The sequence below is a fragment of the Hyperolius riggenbachi genome, chromosome 3 (assembly GCF_040937935.1).
Source record: "Hyperolius riggenbachi isolate aHypRig1 chromosome 3, aHypRig1.pri, whole genome shotgun sequence".
Classification (NCBI taxonomy): domain Eukaryota; kingdom Metazoa; phylum Chordata; class Amphibia; order Anura; family Hyperoliidae; genus Hyperolius; species Hyperolius riggenbachi.
Genome location: NC_090648.1, coordinates 96,154,936 through 96,169,374, shown reverse-complemented (window position 1 = coordinate 96,169,374; position 14,439 = coordinate 96,154,936). Strand labels below are relative to the sequence as shown.

At 45.5% G+C, this 14,439-nt stretch overlaps 1 protein-coding gene across 1 annotated transcript in view; it reads right to left on the bottom strand.

The window, feature by feature from the left end:
* Positions 1–319: 319 nt before the first annotated feature.
* The window catches only part of LOC137561059 (fibroblast growth factor receptor 1-like), an 87,328-nt gene continuing 73,208 nt past the window's right edge, over positions 320–14,439 (bottom strand). Inside the window, exon 6 of the mRNA XM_068272286.1 lies at positions 320–560. Within this exon, the coding sequence (XP_068128387.1) occupies positions 352–560 (209 nt within the window). The 3' untranslated portion in view covers positions 320–351. The remainder of the gene's footprint in view (positions 561–14,439) is intronic.

Below are 14,439 nucleotides of genomic sequence, written 5' to 3'. Positions count from 1 at the left end.
TGGGCAGGGAGTACATCATCTGAATATCGCACCGCACGTTACCATTGATATTAATTGCCTTGCAGCTTCTGCGTCAGCTGTAGCACTTCCATTGCACTGCAGGAAGTGTGTCATATACCACTGGCTTTAATGGCCACTGCGGCAAGGTGCGGTAGGAGAGGCCAATGCAACGCAACGTGGTAAGTGTCAAAGAGCCCTTATTCTTGCTATACTGCAAACAAAATATTAGAAAATAATACAAATATTACATTTCATATGCTGAATATGTATGCTAGATAACTCTGAAAACATAAAAATAAACATAGTTATGAAAAAAACAAAACATTGACATTTTTTTAATTTACAACTTGATCAGTGAAGGCTGCTTGCTTTGGAAGTCTGGGAATCATGCGACTCCATAGCATTCTGGCAGTTCTTATACTTGTTCTCCAAATCATTCAACTTTTGCTTTAGTTCACAGATTTCCTGGCGCATGCGTTCAAAGCTTCCTGGAACTTGCAGTGCATCTTCTTCCTGGAGGTCACATTGGGCTTTCGGCATTTGATACATCACATCTTTTCCTGAATCACATTATAATGATGGAAAAAAAAATTAAATAAATATAATGTAACCACAAAAATGTATTGTCTTCCATTTTAAAATTTGACAGATAAGCACAGAACGCTAACTTATCATTCTGTATTCTCAAAGATTAGTCCAAAATGTGTTAGACATAAAAATGCTGATAATGAAAAGAGCCCCAAAATATAACAAAGGATATAAAGCAAAAAGATAACCTCCAGTGTTCCAAGAGTTCCTGTAACTGGGGTCACCACTGGACAGAGATTATTGAGGCTGCAAGTTCAGCTCCAAAGGCTATACAGGTTTTTTTTTGTAGAATGGGGGCTTCTATCAGTAAGTGGACGTTCGCTATAAAAAAAAACTATAGGGGAGGGAGGACCACTAGACACCAGGTGACTGTATATTGGAGGGAGGACCACTAGACAGCAGGGAACTGGCATTAGACACCCAGGAACGGTATAGCGGAGGGACAGGGGCCATTAGACACCAGGGAACTATATAAGGGTGGAAAGTGGCCACTAGACATTGAGATTGGCCCAAAACTTGGTCCCAGTGTTCAATTTCAGCCCACTTTGTATTTGATTTCTACACCAGTGAGCTAGAGAGAGATTGCCCAGGGCATGTTCATGCATCTAGTAGAGATTTGCAAGTCTTCATAAGTATAGGTGTCTTTATTTATTGAAATTTACTGCTCAATGGAGGGCGCCTTTTATGTTTATTTTGTGTGTATATATATATATATATATATATATATATATATATATATATACATACATACATACAATTTGTATATATATCCAATGCCTGGAGGTACAGATGCGGGCCTTGTAAGTAAAGATTCATAAGAAAAGATGCACCAATGTTTTTTTTTATAGTTAGGATGTGTTGGGTCTTCCCATGGGACTATGGGCTACTGCATACATCAGGGATTTCGAACACCAGTCCTCAAGGGCCGAGGACCTCACACTATTTTGGCACAGCTCAAAATAACTGATGGGACTGATTCAGGAAAGGTGTGATTCACCAAGTAGAACACATTTCTCAGTCCATCCTAAACACTGGCACTCGTAGCTTTGGCTTTATTGATAGTTGCCACTTATTAACCTCAGGGAGTGGACAGAGACCCACAAAACGTGTCACCATCGATGACAAGAATAGAAGTATGCCACCTCTTCCCATTTTCATTTGTAGCTGTTTTTAATGCAGTTTATTGTTCATTGGGCACCTCTTATCCTCTTATGCTTCTACCCTTCATTGGAGGGCACCTGGTCCTCAGCTTGCCTGCATGCACCTGGCTCCAGTTATTATCCTTTCAGAAAGAGGTCACACCTAGTAACACCTAAGAATACCCAATTTTATCCAATATATTAACTTTGCTGTGACATACTGCACCATTTTCGGCTCCTGCTGTTTCTGTGTTTTTACAAAGGTGCATCGCCATCTTATCCATCCGTAAACACTGGCATATATATATGGCCTTCGAGGACTGGAGTTCGACACCTGTGGCCAACGTCTTCCAACATGACCAGTACCATCTAACATCAAGGATTCATTACAAAGTTTGATATGGTGCTAAAAAGTCCACAAAAAGAATTATGGAGCTTTCATAAATATGTATGCTGGTGTAGAGTGACGCATGGTGATTCAGGACTCATTTCCTTTGTCAAGCTCACTGGCATATTGCTGGAGGATCACAGCCATCTCCATGGCTGAATTTCTGGAACGGCCACAAAGGCCAGGGCCATGGGCAGCTGCAGCCTAAGGGGTACCTGAAAATGAAAGAGGGGTTGCTGCGAATGAAAGAGGAGGCTGAAAATGGGAAACTGATGCCCAAGGGAGCTGTTAATGAAAGACAGGGCTACAGTACAGGCAGGGGTGTAGGACCCGCGGTTGCAGAGGTTTCACTGGAGACCAGTCCTGCAGGTGGGAGGGGCCTGGGCCATGCGTGTTCCAGGCTGCTGGCAGGTACTCACGCCAGGCATCCGATTGCGCCTTGGCCACGTCACTGCTCTTCTCCGCGGCCACGTTACTGTCCTCCTCCAAGGCCGTGTCACTTATCTTCGCCACCCCCTCCAGTTGGCACTGCAATCGTCTTTGGCTGTCCTGCCACTCCCCTCTTCCTCAAGTGAGCCACAGCGCAGCCAGAGATAGTCAGTGCATGCCGCCCATGTGATATACCTGGCCTGCAGGGTGGTGGATTAGACGAGGTGGATTTCTTAGCCTGCCCCTGGCCTGCTGTCAGTGTGGTCTCTCTGGCTCGCCTGCCCCCTCCAGTGCTGTGGACTGACTTGTGTAGAGAGAAACAGACAATCCTTCTGTGAGTTGCTGCCTGACTCTCACCTACTGTTTGTGAACTGTTTCTCTGCCAACCCCACCACACAGATGATAGCCCCAACCACACAAACATACACACGCACACACGCCGCACGCCACGCGCACACACGCACACACTAGTAGTGTTTCTACTCGCTAAGGCCCCTGCAACAGGGGTGAGGGCTGCAGTCACGACTAGTCCCATGAGCTGTAAGGGCCTGTGTGTGTTCCAGGTACAACATAACTCTGGCATGCTGCCACCTCGTGAGTGTAAGTACCCGCCACAGCCGTCTGGAACACACATGGGCCCCTCCAGCACACAGGCCTGGTCGCAAGTGACTGCTTCAACTGCGTGCCCTACGCCTGTTACAGGGGCCCCAGGGAATAGAACCACTATTCACTGTTTGTGGGTTTGGGATTATTGCTACCCCCACCGCACAGATAATAGCCCAAAACACACACTAGTATTGTGCACTACATGTAACAACGAGTAGGTAGCTATTCGTAATAGAAATTTAAATTAGACAGCACAGCCCGCGGCAGAGGGGGCGTTAACTTACCCGTGCTGCTGCCTTAACCGCTGCACTCGCCTTGCGTTCCACATCACTCCCATGCTTCCTACTTCTGAGTTAAAGGAGGAAGCAGAGAAGTGACATGAAACGTGGAGTTGAACGGGGGGGCTGCGCGCCAAAAAATGGGGGACTGCTGCGCCAACTAACGTGGTGCCTGCGCCGCGCTGAAAATGGGCGTGGCCATGACATTCTATGGGCGGAGCTAACCTAATGATGTAACAGCGAGGCATAAGAAAGCAGTGTTTACGCAGGCAATATGTCAGCACAAAATAAACGCATTGCGGGCAACATTTAATTCAGCACAAAATAAACGCATTGCGGGCAATATATCAGCACAAAATGAACGCAATAGGGGCAAACATGTCAGCACAAAATAAACGCATTGCGGGCAACATTTCAGCACAAAATGAACGCAATGGGGGCAAACATGTCAGCACAAAATAAACGCAATGCGGGCAACATGTCAGCACAAAATAAACGCATTGCGGGCAAACATGTCAGTACAAAATAAACGCATTGCGGGCAAACATGTCAGTACAAAATAAACGCATTGCGGGCAAACATGTCAGTACAAAATAAACGCATTGCGGGCAAACATGTCAGCACAAAATAAACGCAATGGGGCAAACATGTCAGCACAAAATGAACGCAATGGGGGCAAACATGTCAGCACAAAATAAACGCAATGGGGGCAAACATGTCAGCACAAAATAAATGCAATGGGGGCAAACATGTCAGCACAAAATAAACGCAATGGGGGCAAACATGTCAGCACAAAAACGCAATGGGGGCAACCATGTCAGCACAAAAACGCAATGGGGGCAAACATGTCAGCACAAAAACGCAATGGGGGCACATTTCACCTGGAAAAAAAAAAAGCATGTACTCACCTGACAGAAGTCCCCTCACACAGCCGGCCTCTGGTGTGTGTGCAGCTCCTCCGGACGATCCTCCTTCAGTCTCCCGCTCTCCTCTCACAGGCAGAGCGGGGCTACGGCAAGATGGCGTCCGGAGGCGGAGCCCTGTACTGGAGACACAAATAGTCTCCAGTACAGGGCTCCGCCTCCGGGGCTGCGGGGAATGAACTAGCACAGCGTCCCGGGTAAAGCGGGTCGTATGGTCACCGTAGCTAAGATGGCTGCAAATGTAAGTTAACCCCTCCTCCTCTGCCGTGGGCAGCACTGTCTAATTTAATTTTTGATCAATTCGGAGAGTGTAAGTTCTACCGGCACTATAAGATATGCAGTCCTGTCACTAGAGGCGGGAGGTATCAAACATCCAGACACCACCTTGATTAGGAAAACTGTGTGCTCATGATGCTATTGACAGATGTATATAACATGGATCATTGAAGAGAAGAAACAAGTTCCATCAGGCACTGCAGTTGATTTGTATTTATTTGAATTTCAAACGTGATGTGAATCACAGTATGTGAATCACAGTATGTGAATTCCTTGTATTCATAGGCAGGTGCATTAGTCATAAGCAAACAACTTGTGCTAAGATGACACAGTCAATATTACTGCAAAAGATAGATGTCCTACCATATCGGAGGGTGGCGGTGGTGGGTGCAGAGCAAAAACGGTAGCCTAATTTAATTTTTGATTATAAGTAGCTGCTTATTAGTAGCTACACGTAGAGCACAGCACTAATGCACACAAACAGTGAATAGTGCTTCAACTCCCTCAGTTGCTAGTAAATTGGTGTGAGGGGTGGGTGTTGGCGCGTGTGAGGTGCCCACATCCAGATTCCTCATGGGGGCCCAGAGATCTGTAGCTACGCCACTGAGTATATGGGTGAAACACATGGAAGAGGGGGCTACACATGGAATGGGAGGGGCGCTGCTGCACATGAAAGTGGAACAACAACATACTAGGTCTAGGGGCACAATCAGATAATGTCTCCTCACAGTTCATCATGTATAACCACACACAGTTATAATGTCTGTCAGTCTGTGAGCCAGGTGACTGATACACAGAGCAAAGGATAAGGAGGAAAGCCAAAATGGATGTGTCTAGACAATTCTTCCCATACGTATAATTGTCTTGAGATTTTCAACATTATGGAAACATAGAATATTAGAATATATTTTTTTTAATTTCTGACAAAGTGGGTAAAGTTTATAACTCCTATTAACACAGTTCTTTATCTATACCACTACTGGAGAATAGAGTTGGGCCGAACCTTCGATTTTAGGTTCCTGAACCGGGTTCGCGAACTTCCGTGGAACGTTCGGTTCGCGGAAAAGTTCGCGAACCGCAATAGACTTCAATGGGGAGGCGAACTTTGGAAAAAAAAAATTATGCTGGCCACAAAAGTGATGGAAAAGATGTTTCAAGGGGTCTAACACCTGGAGGGGGGCATGGCGGAGTAGGATACATGCCAAAAGTCCCCGGGAAAAATCTGGATTTGACGCAAAGCAGCGTTTTAAGGGCAGAAATCACATTGAATGCTAAATGACAGGCCTAAAGTGCTTTAAAACATCTTGCATGTGTATACATCAATCAGGTAGTGTAATTAAGGTAAATTCACACTGACACACCAAACTGTTCACTGAACAGAACAGGTATACAGTGGCGGGTTCACTGAACAGAACAGGTATGCAGTGGCAGGTTCACTGAACAGAACAGGTATGCAGTGGTGGGTTCACTGAACAGGTATACAGTGGCGGGTTCTCTGAACAGAACAGGTATGCAGTGGCGGGTTCACTGAACAGAACAGGTATACAGTGGCGGGTTCACTGAACAGAACAGGTATACAGTGGCGGGTTCACTGAACAGAACAGGTATACAGTGGCGGGTTCACTGAACAGAACAGGTATACAGTGGCGGGTTCTCTGAACAGAACAGGTATGCAGTGGCGGGTTCACTGAACAGAACAGGTATACAGTGGCGGGTTCACTGAACAGAACAGGTATACAGTGGCGGGTTCACTGAACAGAACAGGTATACAGTGGCGGGTTCACTGAACAGAACAGGTATACAGTGGCGGGTTCACTGAACAGAACAGGTATACAGTGGCGGGTTCACTGAACAGAACAGGTATGCAGTGGCAGGTTCACTGAACAGAACAGGTATGCAGTGGTGGGTTCACTGAACAGGTATACAGTGGCGGGTTCACTGAACAGAACAGGTATGCAGTGGCGGGTTCACTGAACAGAACAGGTATACAGTGGCGGGTTCACTGAACAGAACAGGTATACAGTGGCGGGTTCACTGAACAGAACAGGTATACAGTGGCGGGTTCACTGAACAGAACAGGTATGCAGTGGCAGGTTCACTGAACAGAACAGGTATGCAGTGGTGGGTTCACTGAACAGGTATGCAGTGGTGGGTTCACTGAACAGGTATGCAGTGGTGGGTTCACTGAACAGGTATGCAGTGGTGGGTTCACTGAACAGGTATGCAGTGGTGGGTTCACAGAACAGGTATGCAGTGGTGGGTTCACAGAACAGGTATGCAGTGGTGGGTTCACAGAACAGGTATGCAGTGGTGGGTTCACAGAACAGGTATGCAGTGGTGGGTTCACAGAACAGGTATGCAGTGGTGGGTTCACAGAACAGGTATGCAGCTAGGAACAAGCTAAGCCTAACTAATCTTTCCCTATGAGAGACAGTGCAGCAGCTCGCCCTACTCTCACTAATGCAGGCAGTGGCACACGAGTGACCGTAATGGCCGCCGCTGCCTGCCTTTTATTAGGGGGGGGAGTGGCTCCAGGGGCTAGTGTAGCCTAATTGGCTACACTGGGCCTGCTGACTGTGATGTAGAGGGTCAAAGTTGACCCTCCATGGTGCATTATGGGGCGAACCGAACTTCCGCAAACGTTCGCCTGCGGGATGCGAACGCGAACCACGGAAGTTCGCATGGAACCGTTCGCAGGCGAACCGTTCGGCCCAACACTACTGGAGAAATCACCTTCTGTTCCTGCTGTCAGAGGCACATCAGAAAGTTAGTGATTTACACCCATGGTGACACACAAACCTGTTTCCATGGGTAGGCAAAACAGTTAAATGCCTGGGGTTAGGAGTTTCTAGAAGGGGATGGTGGGGAGGGTCTGAGGTACACAGTATACTGCATAATTCTAAGTTACTTAAAGGAATACTATCGATACCCAAGTGTTCTAAAATGACAGTGTGCAAATAATGTCTAAGTAGCTGTGTAAACATTGTCCTACTTTTCATGTTAAATATCAGAGGCAAAAGCTGTAATTTATTGAGGGTACGATTTAGCTATATTGGGACAAATCAATTGCAGAAGGGGTGTCTGCTTCAATGCACAGCCAGAGTTGCATATCAGACTACAGAAAGCAAATATCAAACATATCAAACTCTGAAAGCAAAAACAGTATGAAAAATCTGTGACCATTAGTTACATTTCCTCTGCTCCCTTCAGACACTTCAGTCAGATACAGAGCTCCCAACAGCTGTAGCTCCTGTGTCCTGTCTCTCTCTGTCACACATAGAGTTACACATAGAGTTAACTGATAAAGTGTGAGGGGAATTTCCCCTTTCCACATGGCTCAGTCAGCAAAGTTTGAATGTATTTTGCTAACAGTAAACAAAGAAGTTGCTACTAAAATGTATACACCAGTACTTAGCAGCACTTCCCAAACAATTCCTGTGTCAATTGAAAAAAATATGTGAATCGATAGTATTCCTTTAAAAAAGCCTATGGAGAGCCATCATTTGCATTTATAGTGCAAACCCCCCTATTTAGTGGGAGCTAGATTGTGATGTACTATTAAGAAGTAGCAAAAAGCAAAAATCTCACAACTGTCTCCTTTGCACATACAAAATTAGACCACTTTAATATTGCATAGCAGGGTATTACATCACTATTTTAAAAACAATTAAAAATCGCCTTTTTTGGCTTAGCGCGCTCAATAAATACTAAAAGCTTTAGCAGTTACTATGTGTTGCGATCGCCCGGCAAAAGCCTATGCAAACCGCCCACACCACTGCCAAAATAGCTTATGGGTTGCCCACCACCTTAAACGTACACCCCACACTGTGGTATGCAACTTTCCCTCCTCTATCCATAGGGGCAATTTCCCTTCAACAAGCCTCAAAGTTTCTATGCAGTCTTTATCCGCTCTGTATATACTTCTCAGCTTGGACCCAAAATAGGGTAATGTCCGCTTTAAGAAAACTTGCAGGCAATACTTTTTTCTTTTTCCAACAGATGATCTTACCACCACATTCCTTATAGTTCCATATGGGCTGTCCGAGTGACTCCTATGCTTAGAGTTGCACCTGCTGAGCCTTCACATCCGCAGCCTTTACCGGGAGGGAGGGGTTCGCCATCTCCCGGGGTATTTTCCAGTATATCCGTTTACTCAGGGGAGTATGCCAGAGGTCTCCAGGTGTGGATGCCGCTGTAGGGTCTTGCACACTCTTGTGCCAAGAAAACCATGATAATACCACAGTGCCCATCCCTATGCACTCCCTCTTTTTATTACTACTTTTCTGTTAAATATTAGTTCAGCATTAATGAGACAGAGGTTACGTTTTGCATTTAAAAGGGTCTCACTCTGTTTCTGGACCCCCCTGTATAACTTCCTGTTGTGCCCAGATACAGAGAGGAAGTGAAGGATCTGGACCAACAATTCCTACCCAGCGCTCTGCATTCATGTGTAGCGGTGGTGTAGAGCTGCGCGTCATGTTAAGCCACGCCTACCGACGTTTCGCCCCGCCTAGGGGCTTTCTCAAGGCACAGATTGGCTTGTGGACAAGCGTCATCACTCCCCATTTGTACATGCCATAATGCACAACATTTTAAAGGGGAAACATAGCTGCTTAATAGTTTTATGTCTCAGAAATTCAATATATATATATATACTTTGCTTCTTTTTTCCCCTCTTGGCTGGTGACTCATAAGCACTTGTCTGATATATTGCAGATATACATAACCATGGAAGAAAGTGATTTTTGAACACAGGTATTCAGACCTACACACACATAACGATTCCCTGTATTTCATACAGACCTACTGTATGCACGTCTATAAGAAGTATGACAAGTTTAAATCGGTGTTTAAACCATAAGGGATCCTTGTGCCCAGCATGTAGCGGTATATCCATTTTTGTTCAATTTTATACAGTTCTTTCTCAATGTCCCCGTCACGAAAAGGTGGCACTTGTTTGATAATTCCTTTGAATCTTAATTTTTCAGGGGTACCATCATGGAATTCTGCAAAATGTTTGCCCAAAGGGCTTTCATAGTCTTTCTCACATACAGTGGGTTGCAAAAGTATTCGGCCCCTTGAAGTTTTCCACATTTTGTCACATTACTGCCACAAACATGCATCAATTTTATTGGAATTCCATGTGAAAGACCAATACAAAGCGGTGTACATGTGAGAAGTGCATCGAAAATCATACATCATTCCAAACATTTTTTATAAATAAATAACTGAAAAGTGGGGTGTGCGTAATTATTCGGCCCCCTGAGTCAATACTTTGTAGAACCACCTTTTGCTGCAATTACAGCTGCCAGTCTTTTAGGGCAGGGGTCCCCAACCTTTTCCGGCCCGGGGACCACTTTCTGACCAAATTTTTCTCCGGGGCCCGCGGGGGGTGTAGCGTCCTAGTGGACAGCGTCGTGCACAGCGGGTTACTGGGGGGGCATAGCTAGAATAGTTGCCCCAGTATAGGGAGTTTAGTTGCCCCAGTATGGCTAGTACAGTTACCCCAGTATAGTGCCTAGTAAAGCTAATATAGTGCCCAGTATAGGTAGGTAGTGCCCCAGTATAGCTAGTATAGTGCCCAGTGTTGGTAGATAGTGCCCCAGTATAGCTAGTAAAGTGCCCAGTATAGCTAGTATGCTCCAGTATAGGTAGTATAGTGCCCCAGTATAGTTAGTATAGTGCCTCAGTATAGCTAGTATAGTGCCCAGTATAGCTAGTATAGTGCCCCAGTATAGCTAGTATAAGTATAGCTAGTAGTGCCCCAGTACAGCTAGTATAGTGCCCAGTATAGCTAGTATAGTGCCCCAGTATAGCTAGTAGTGCCCCAGTATAGCTAGTAGTGCCCCAGTACAGCCAGTATAGTGCCCAGTATAGCCAGTATAGTGCCCCAGTATAGCAAGTATAGTGCCCCAGTATAGCTAGTAGTGCCCCAGTACAGCCAGTATAGTGCCCCAGTATAGCCAGTATAGTGCCCCAGTATAGCCAGTATAGTGCCCCAGTATAGTCAGTATAGTGCCCCAGTACAGCCAGTATAGTGCCCCAGTATAGCTAGTATAGTGCCCGAGTACAGCCAGTATAGTGCCCCAGTATAGCTAGTATAGTGCCCCAGTATAGCTAGTAGTGCCCCAGTACAGCCAGTATAGTGCCCCAGTATGGCCAGTATAGTGCCCCAGTATAGCTAGTAGTGCCCCAGTACAGCTAGTAGTGCCACAGTACAGCCAGTATAGTGCCCAGTATAGCCAGTATAGTGCCCCAATATAGCTAGTAGTGCCCCAGTACAGCCAGTATAGTGCCCAGTATAGTACCCAAGTATAGCTAGTATAGTGCCCCAGTATAAGCGCCCCAGTATAAGCGTCCCAGTATAGTGCCCAAGTAAAGCAGCCCCCACCTCCCCCCGCGGCCGCCGCTGCTGCAGTTACCTTGGCCGGCGGTGTCTTACATTCCCCTCTCTCTCTCGCCGGAGTGTAAGTCACAGCAGCGCGCCCCGCTGCTGCTGTAATGGAGAGGGAGGAAGCAGGAAAGAGAGCGGTTCCCATAGTAACGGCGCGCCGCTACAGGAAGCCGCTCTTTCTCTCCTGCTTTCTCCCTCTCTGTCACAGCAGCTGCAGGGCGCGCTGCTGTGACTCACACGCTGACAAGAGGGAGAGAAGGGGAATGTAAGATACCAAGCGGCCGCCAGAGATAACAGCAGCGGCGGCTGCGGAGGGGGCGGGGGCAAGAGGACAGTCCCGCGGCCCAACTGAAAGCGTCCTGCGGACCACCAGTGGGCCGCGGACCACAGGTTGGGGATCCCTGTTTTAGGGTATGTCTCTACCAGCTTTGCACATCTAGAGACTAAAATCCTTGCCCATTCTTCTTTGCAAAACAGCTCCAGCTCAGTCAGATTAGATGGACAGTGTTTGTGAACAGCAGTTTTCAGATCTTGCCACGGATTCTCAATTGGATTTAGATCTGGACTTTGACTGGGCCATTCTAACACATGGATATGTTTTGTTTTAAACCATTCCATTGTTGCCCTGGCTTTATGTTTAGGGTCGTTGTCCTGCTGGAAGGTGAACCTCCACCCTAGTCTCAAGTCTTTTGCAGTCTCCAGGAGGTTTTCTTCCAAGTTTGCTCCCTCCATCTTCCCATCAACTCTCACCAGCTTCCCTGTCCCTGCTGAAGAGATGCACCCCCTGAGCATGATGCTGCCACCACCATATTTGACAGTGGTGATGGTGTGTTCAGAGTGATGTGCAGTGTTAGTTTTCCGCCACACATAGCAATTTGCATTTTTGCCAAAAAGTTCCATTTTGGTCTCATCTGACCAGAGCACCTTCTTCCACATGGTTGCTGTGTCCCCCACATGGCTTGTGGCAAACTGCAAATGGGACTTCTTATGCTTTCTGTTAACAATGCCTTTCTTCTTGCCACTCTTCCATAAAGGCCAACTTTGTACAGTGCATGACTAATAGTTGTCCTATGGACAGAGTCTCCCACCTGAGCTGTAGATCTCTGCAACTCGTCCAGAGTCACCATGGACCTCTTGGCTGTATTTCTGATCAGCGCTCTCCTTGTTCGGCCTGTGAGTTTAGGTGGATGGCCTTGTCTTGGTAGGTTTACAGTTGTGCCATACTCCTTCCATTTCTGAATGATCACTTGAACAGTGCTCCGTAGGATGTTCAAGGCTTGGAAATCATTTTGTAGCCTAAGCCTGCTTTAAATTTCTCAATAACTTTATACCTGACCTGTCTTGTGTGTTCTTTGGACTTCACGGTGTTGTTGCTCCCAATATTCTCTTAGACAACCTCTGAGGCCATCACAGAGCAGCTGTATTTGTACTGACATTAGATTACACACAGGTGAACTCTATTTAGTCATTAGCACTCATCAGGCAATGTCTATAGGCAACTCACTGCACTCAGATAAAAGGGGGCCGAATAATTATGCACACACCACTTTGCAGTTATTTATTTGTAAAAAAAATGTTTGGAATCATGTATGATTTTCGTTCCACTTCTCATGTGTACACCACTTGGTATTGGTCTTTCATGTGGAATTCCAATAAAATTGATTCATGTTTGTGGCAGTAATATGACAAAATGTGGAAAACTTCAAGGGGGCTGAATACTTTTGCAAGCCACTGTATATTGGTTACATGCTCACCAATGCGTTTACTCAATCTGCGTTTAGTTTTTCCAATATAGTATAGTCCACATGGACATGTGATACAATAGATCACCCGCTCACTGTTGCAATTTATATTGTGACGAATATCATATACTCTCTGCTGATTGTATTGCCGATTGTTGTATGTGACAGCGGGGGCATGTATCTTGATTTTTTATGAACGGATGTGGGATTTCTGGTGGTAAGATCGTTGATGGTTTCATCAACCTCTACAAAATGTCCAATGTCATCTGCTGAACTTTGCAGGACTATCAGGGCCTCTCTATCTATAATGCTGTCTAGGCAGATGGGTGTTTCACCTCCTATACATGGCTCCTTTTCCTCCCATTAATACATGAGGGACAACTGGAGCCATCTGACAAAGAAATTCAAATCCTTATACACAGTGAATGAGTCACCCGGACCTGCAGGGGCAAAGGTCAAACCAAAATAAAGAATAAAATTCTGGGCTGAGCACATGAGGGGTATGATTTATAACATTGTTCGTAATCGGTTGTTTTGATTCCTTGGGGGCTGAACCCTTCTCTCCTGGACTTTCTTTTTCTCCTCACTCTCCTTCACTGTTCCCCTGGTTTGCTTTTCAGGATCCCCTTTAACCATTTGTTCTCTTCGTCTACTTCCTCGTCCTCTCCTTCCCCGTTTTCTGTCCCCGTCTGTCTGCCTAAAAAAACCACTGCTCTATCACTAGGCTCTATATTGGCCTTCCTAGACCTGTTTCTACTCCTAGATCTACTTCGTGGCCTATCTGCCTTACACTCAAAAACTCACCTTTATTCCAACCCTCTACATCTGCCTGGAATTTGTTCTGTTTTTCCTTCTTAATATTTTTTTGTGCTTTCTCTACATCCAATTTTAATTGTTGATTTAATCTCTCAGAATTGGGATAATTTTGGGCGGTTTGCATAGACTTTTGCCGGGCAATCGCAACACATAGTAACTCCTAAAGCTTTTGGTATTTATTGAGCGCGCTAAGCCAAAAAAAAAGCGATTTTAATTGTTTTTAAAATAGTGATTTAATACCCTGCTATGGCCTAATTTTGTATGTGCAAAGGAGACAGTTGTGAGATTTTTGTTTTTTGCTACTGCATAATTCTAACTAGCTTTGTATTGGTGGTACAGTGCCTATTTGTGGTTTTGGCCCGAGGGCACGTGGCAACTTTTTTTCGAGAGAGGGAGCAAATTACTATATTTTGAGATGATGTTGCCTAATCATATTTGGGAGTCACACTGCCTAATTTTGTTTGGGGAAACGGCATCGTTATGTTTTTTGAGCATACTGGCTGATTACCGTATGTTTTGGGTACCTATTTATAGGTTTGAGGGGACATGCTGCCTAACTAGGTTGCTAGGTTGCTTGGACAAACAATCAGCTTCAATTCATTATGTTGTTTGAGAGGTTTGACATGGTGCCTAATTATGTTGAGTAAGGAAGCATAGCCTTATCGTGTTTCTTAGGGCCTAGTTTTTTTTGTTTATTTTTCTGGGGCTTTTTAGCACTGATTTTTATTTACACCTCCGCTAGGTTCAAATATATTTTATGTCCTCACTCATATCATACGATCATGATCACTTCTAGGCACATATAGCAAGTCACACAGTTACCTCTCCATTGGTGCTCAGAGGTGCCTTGCATCTTCTTG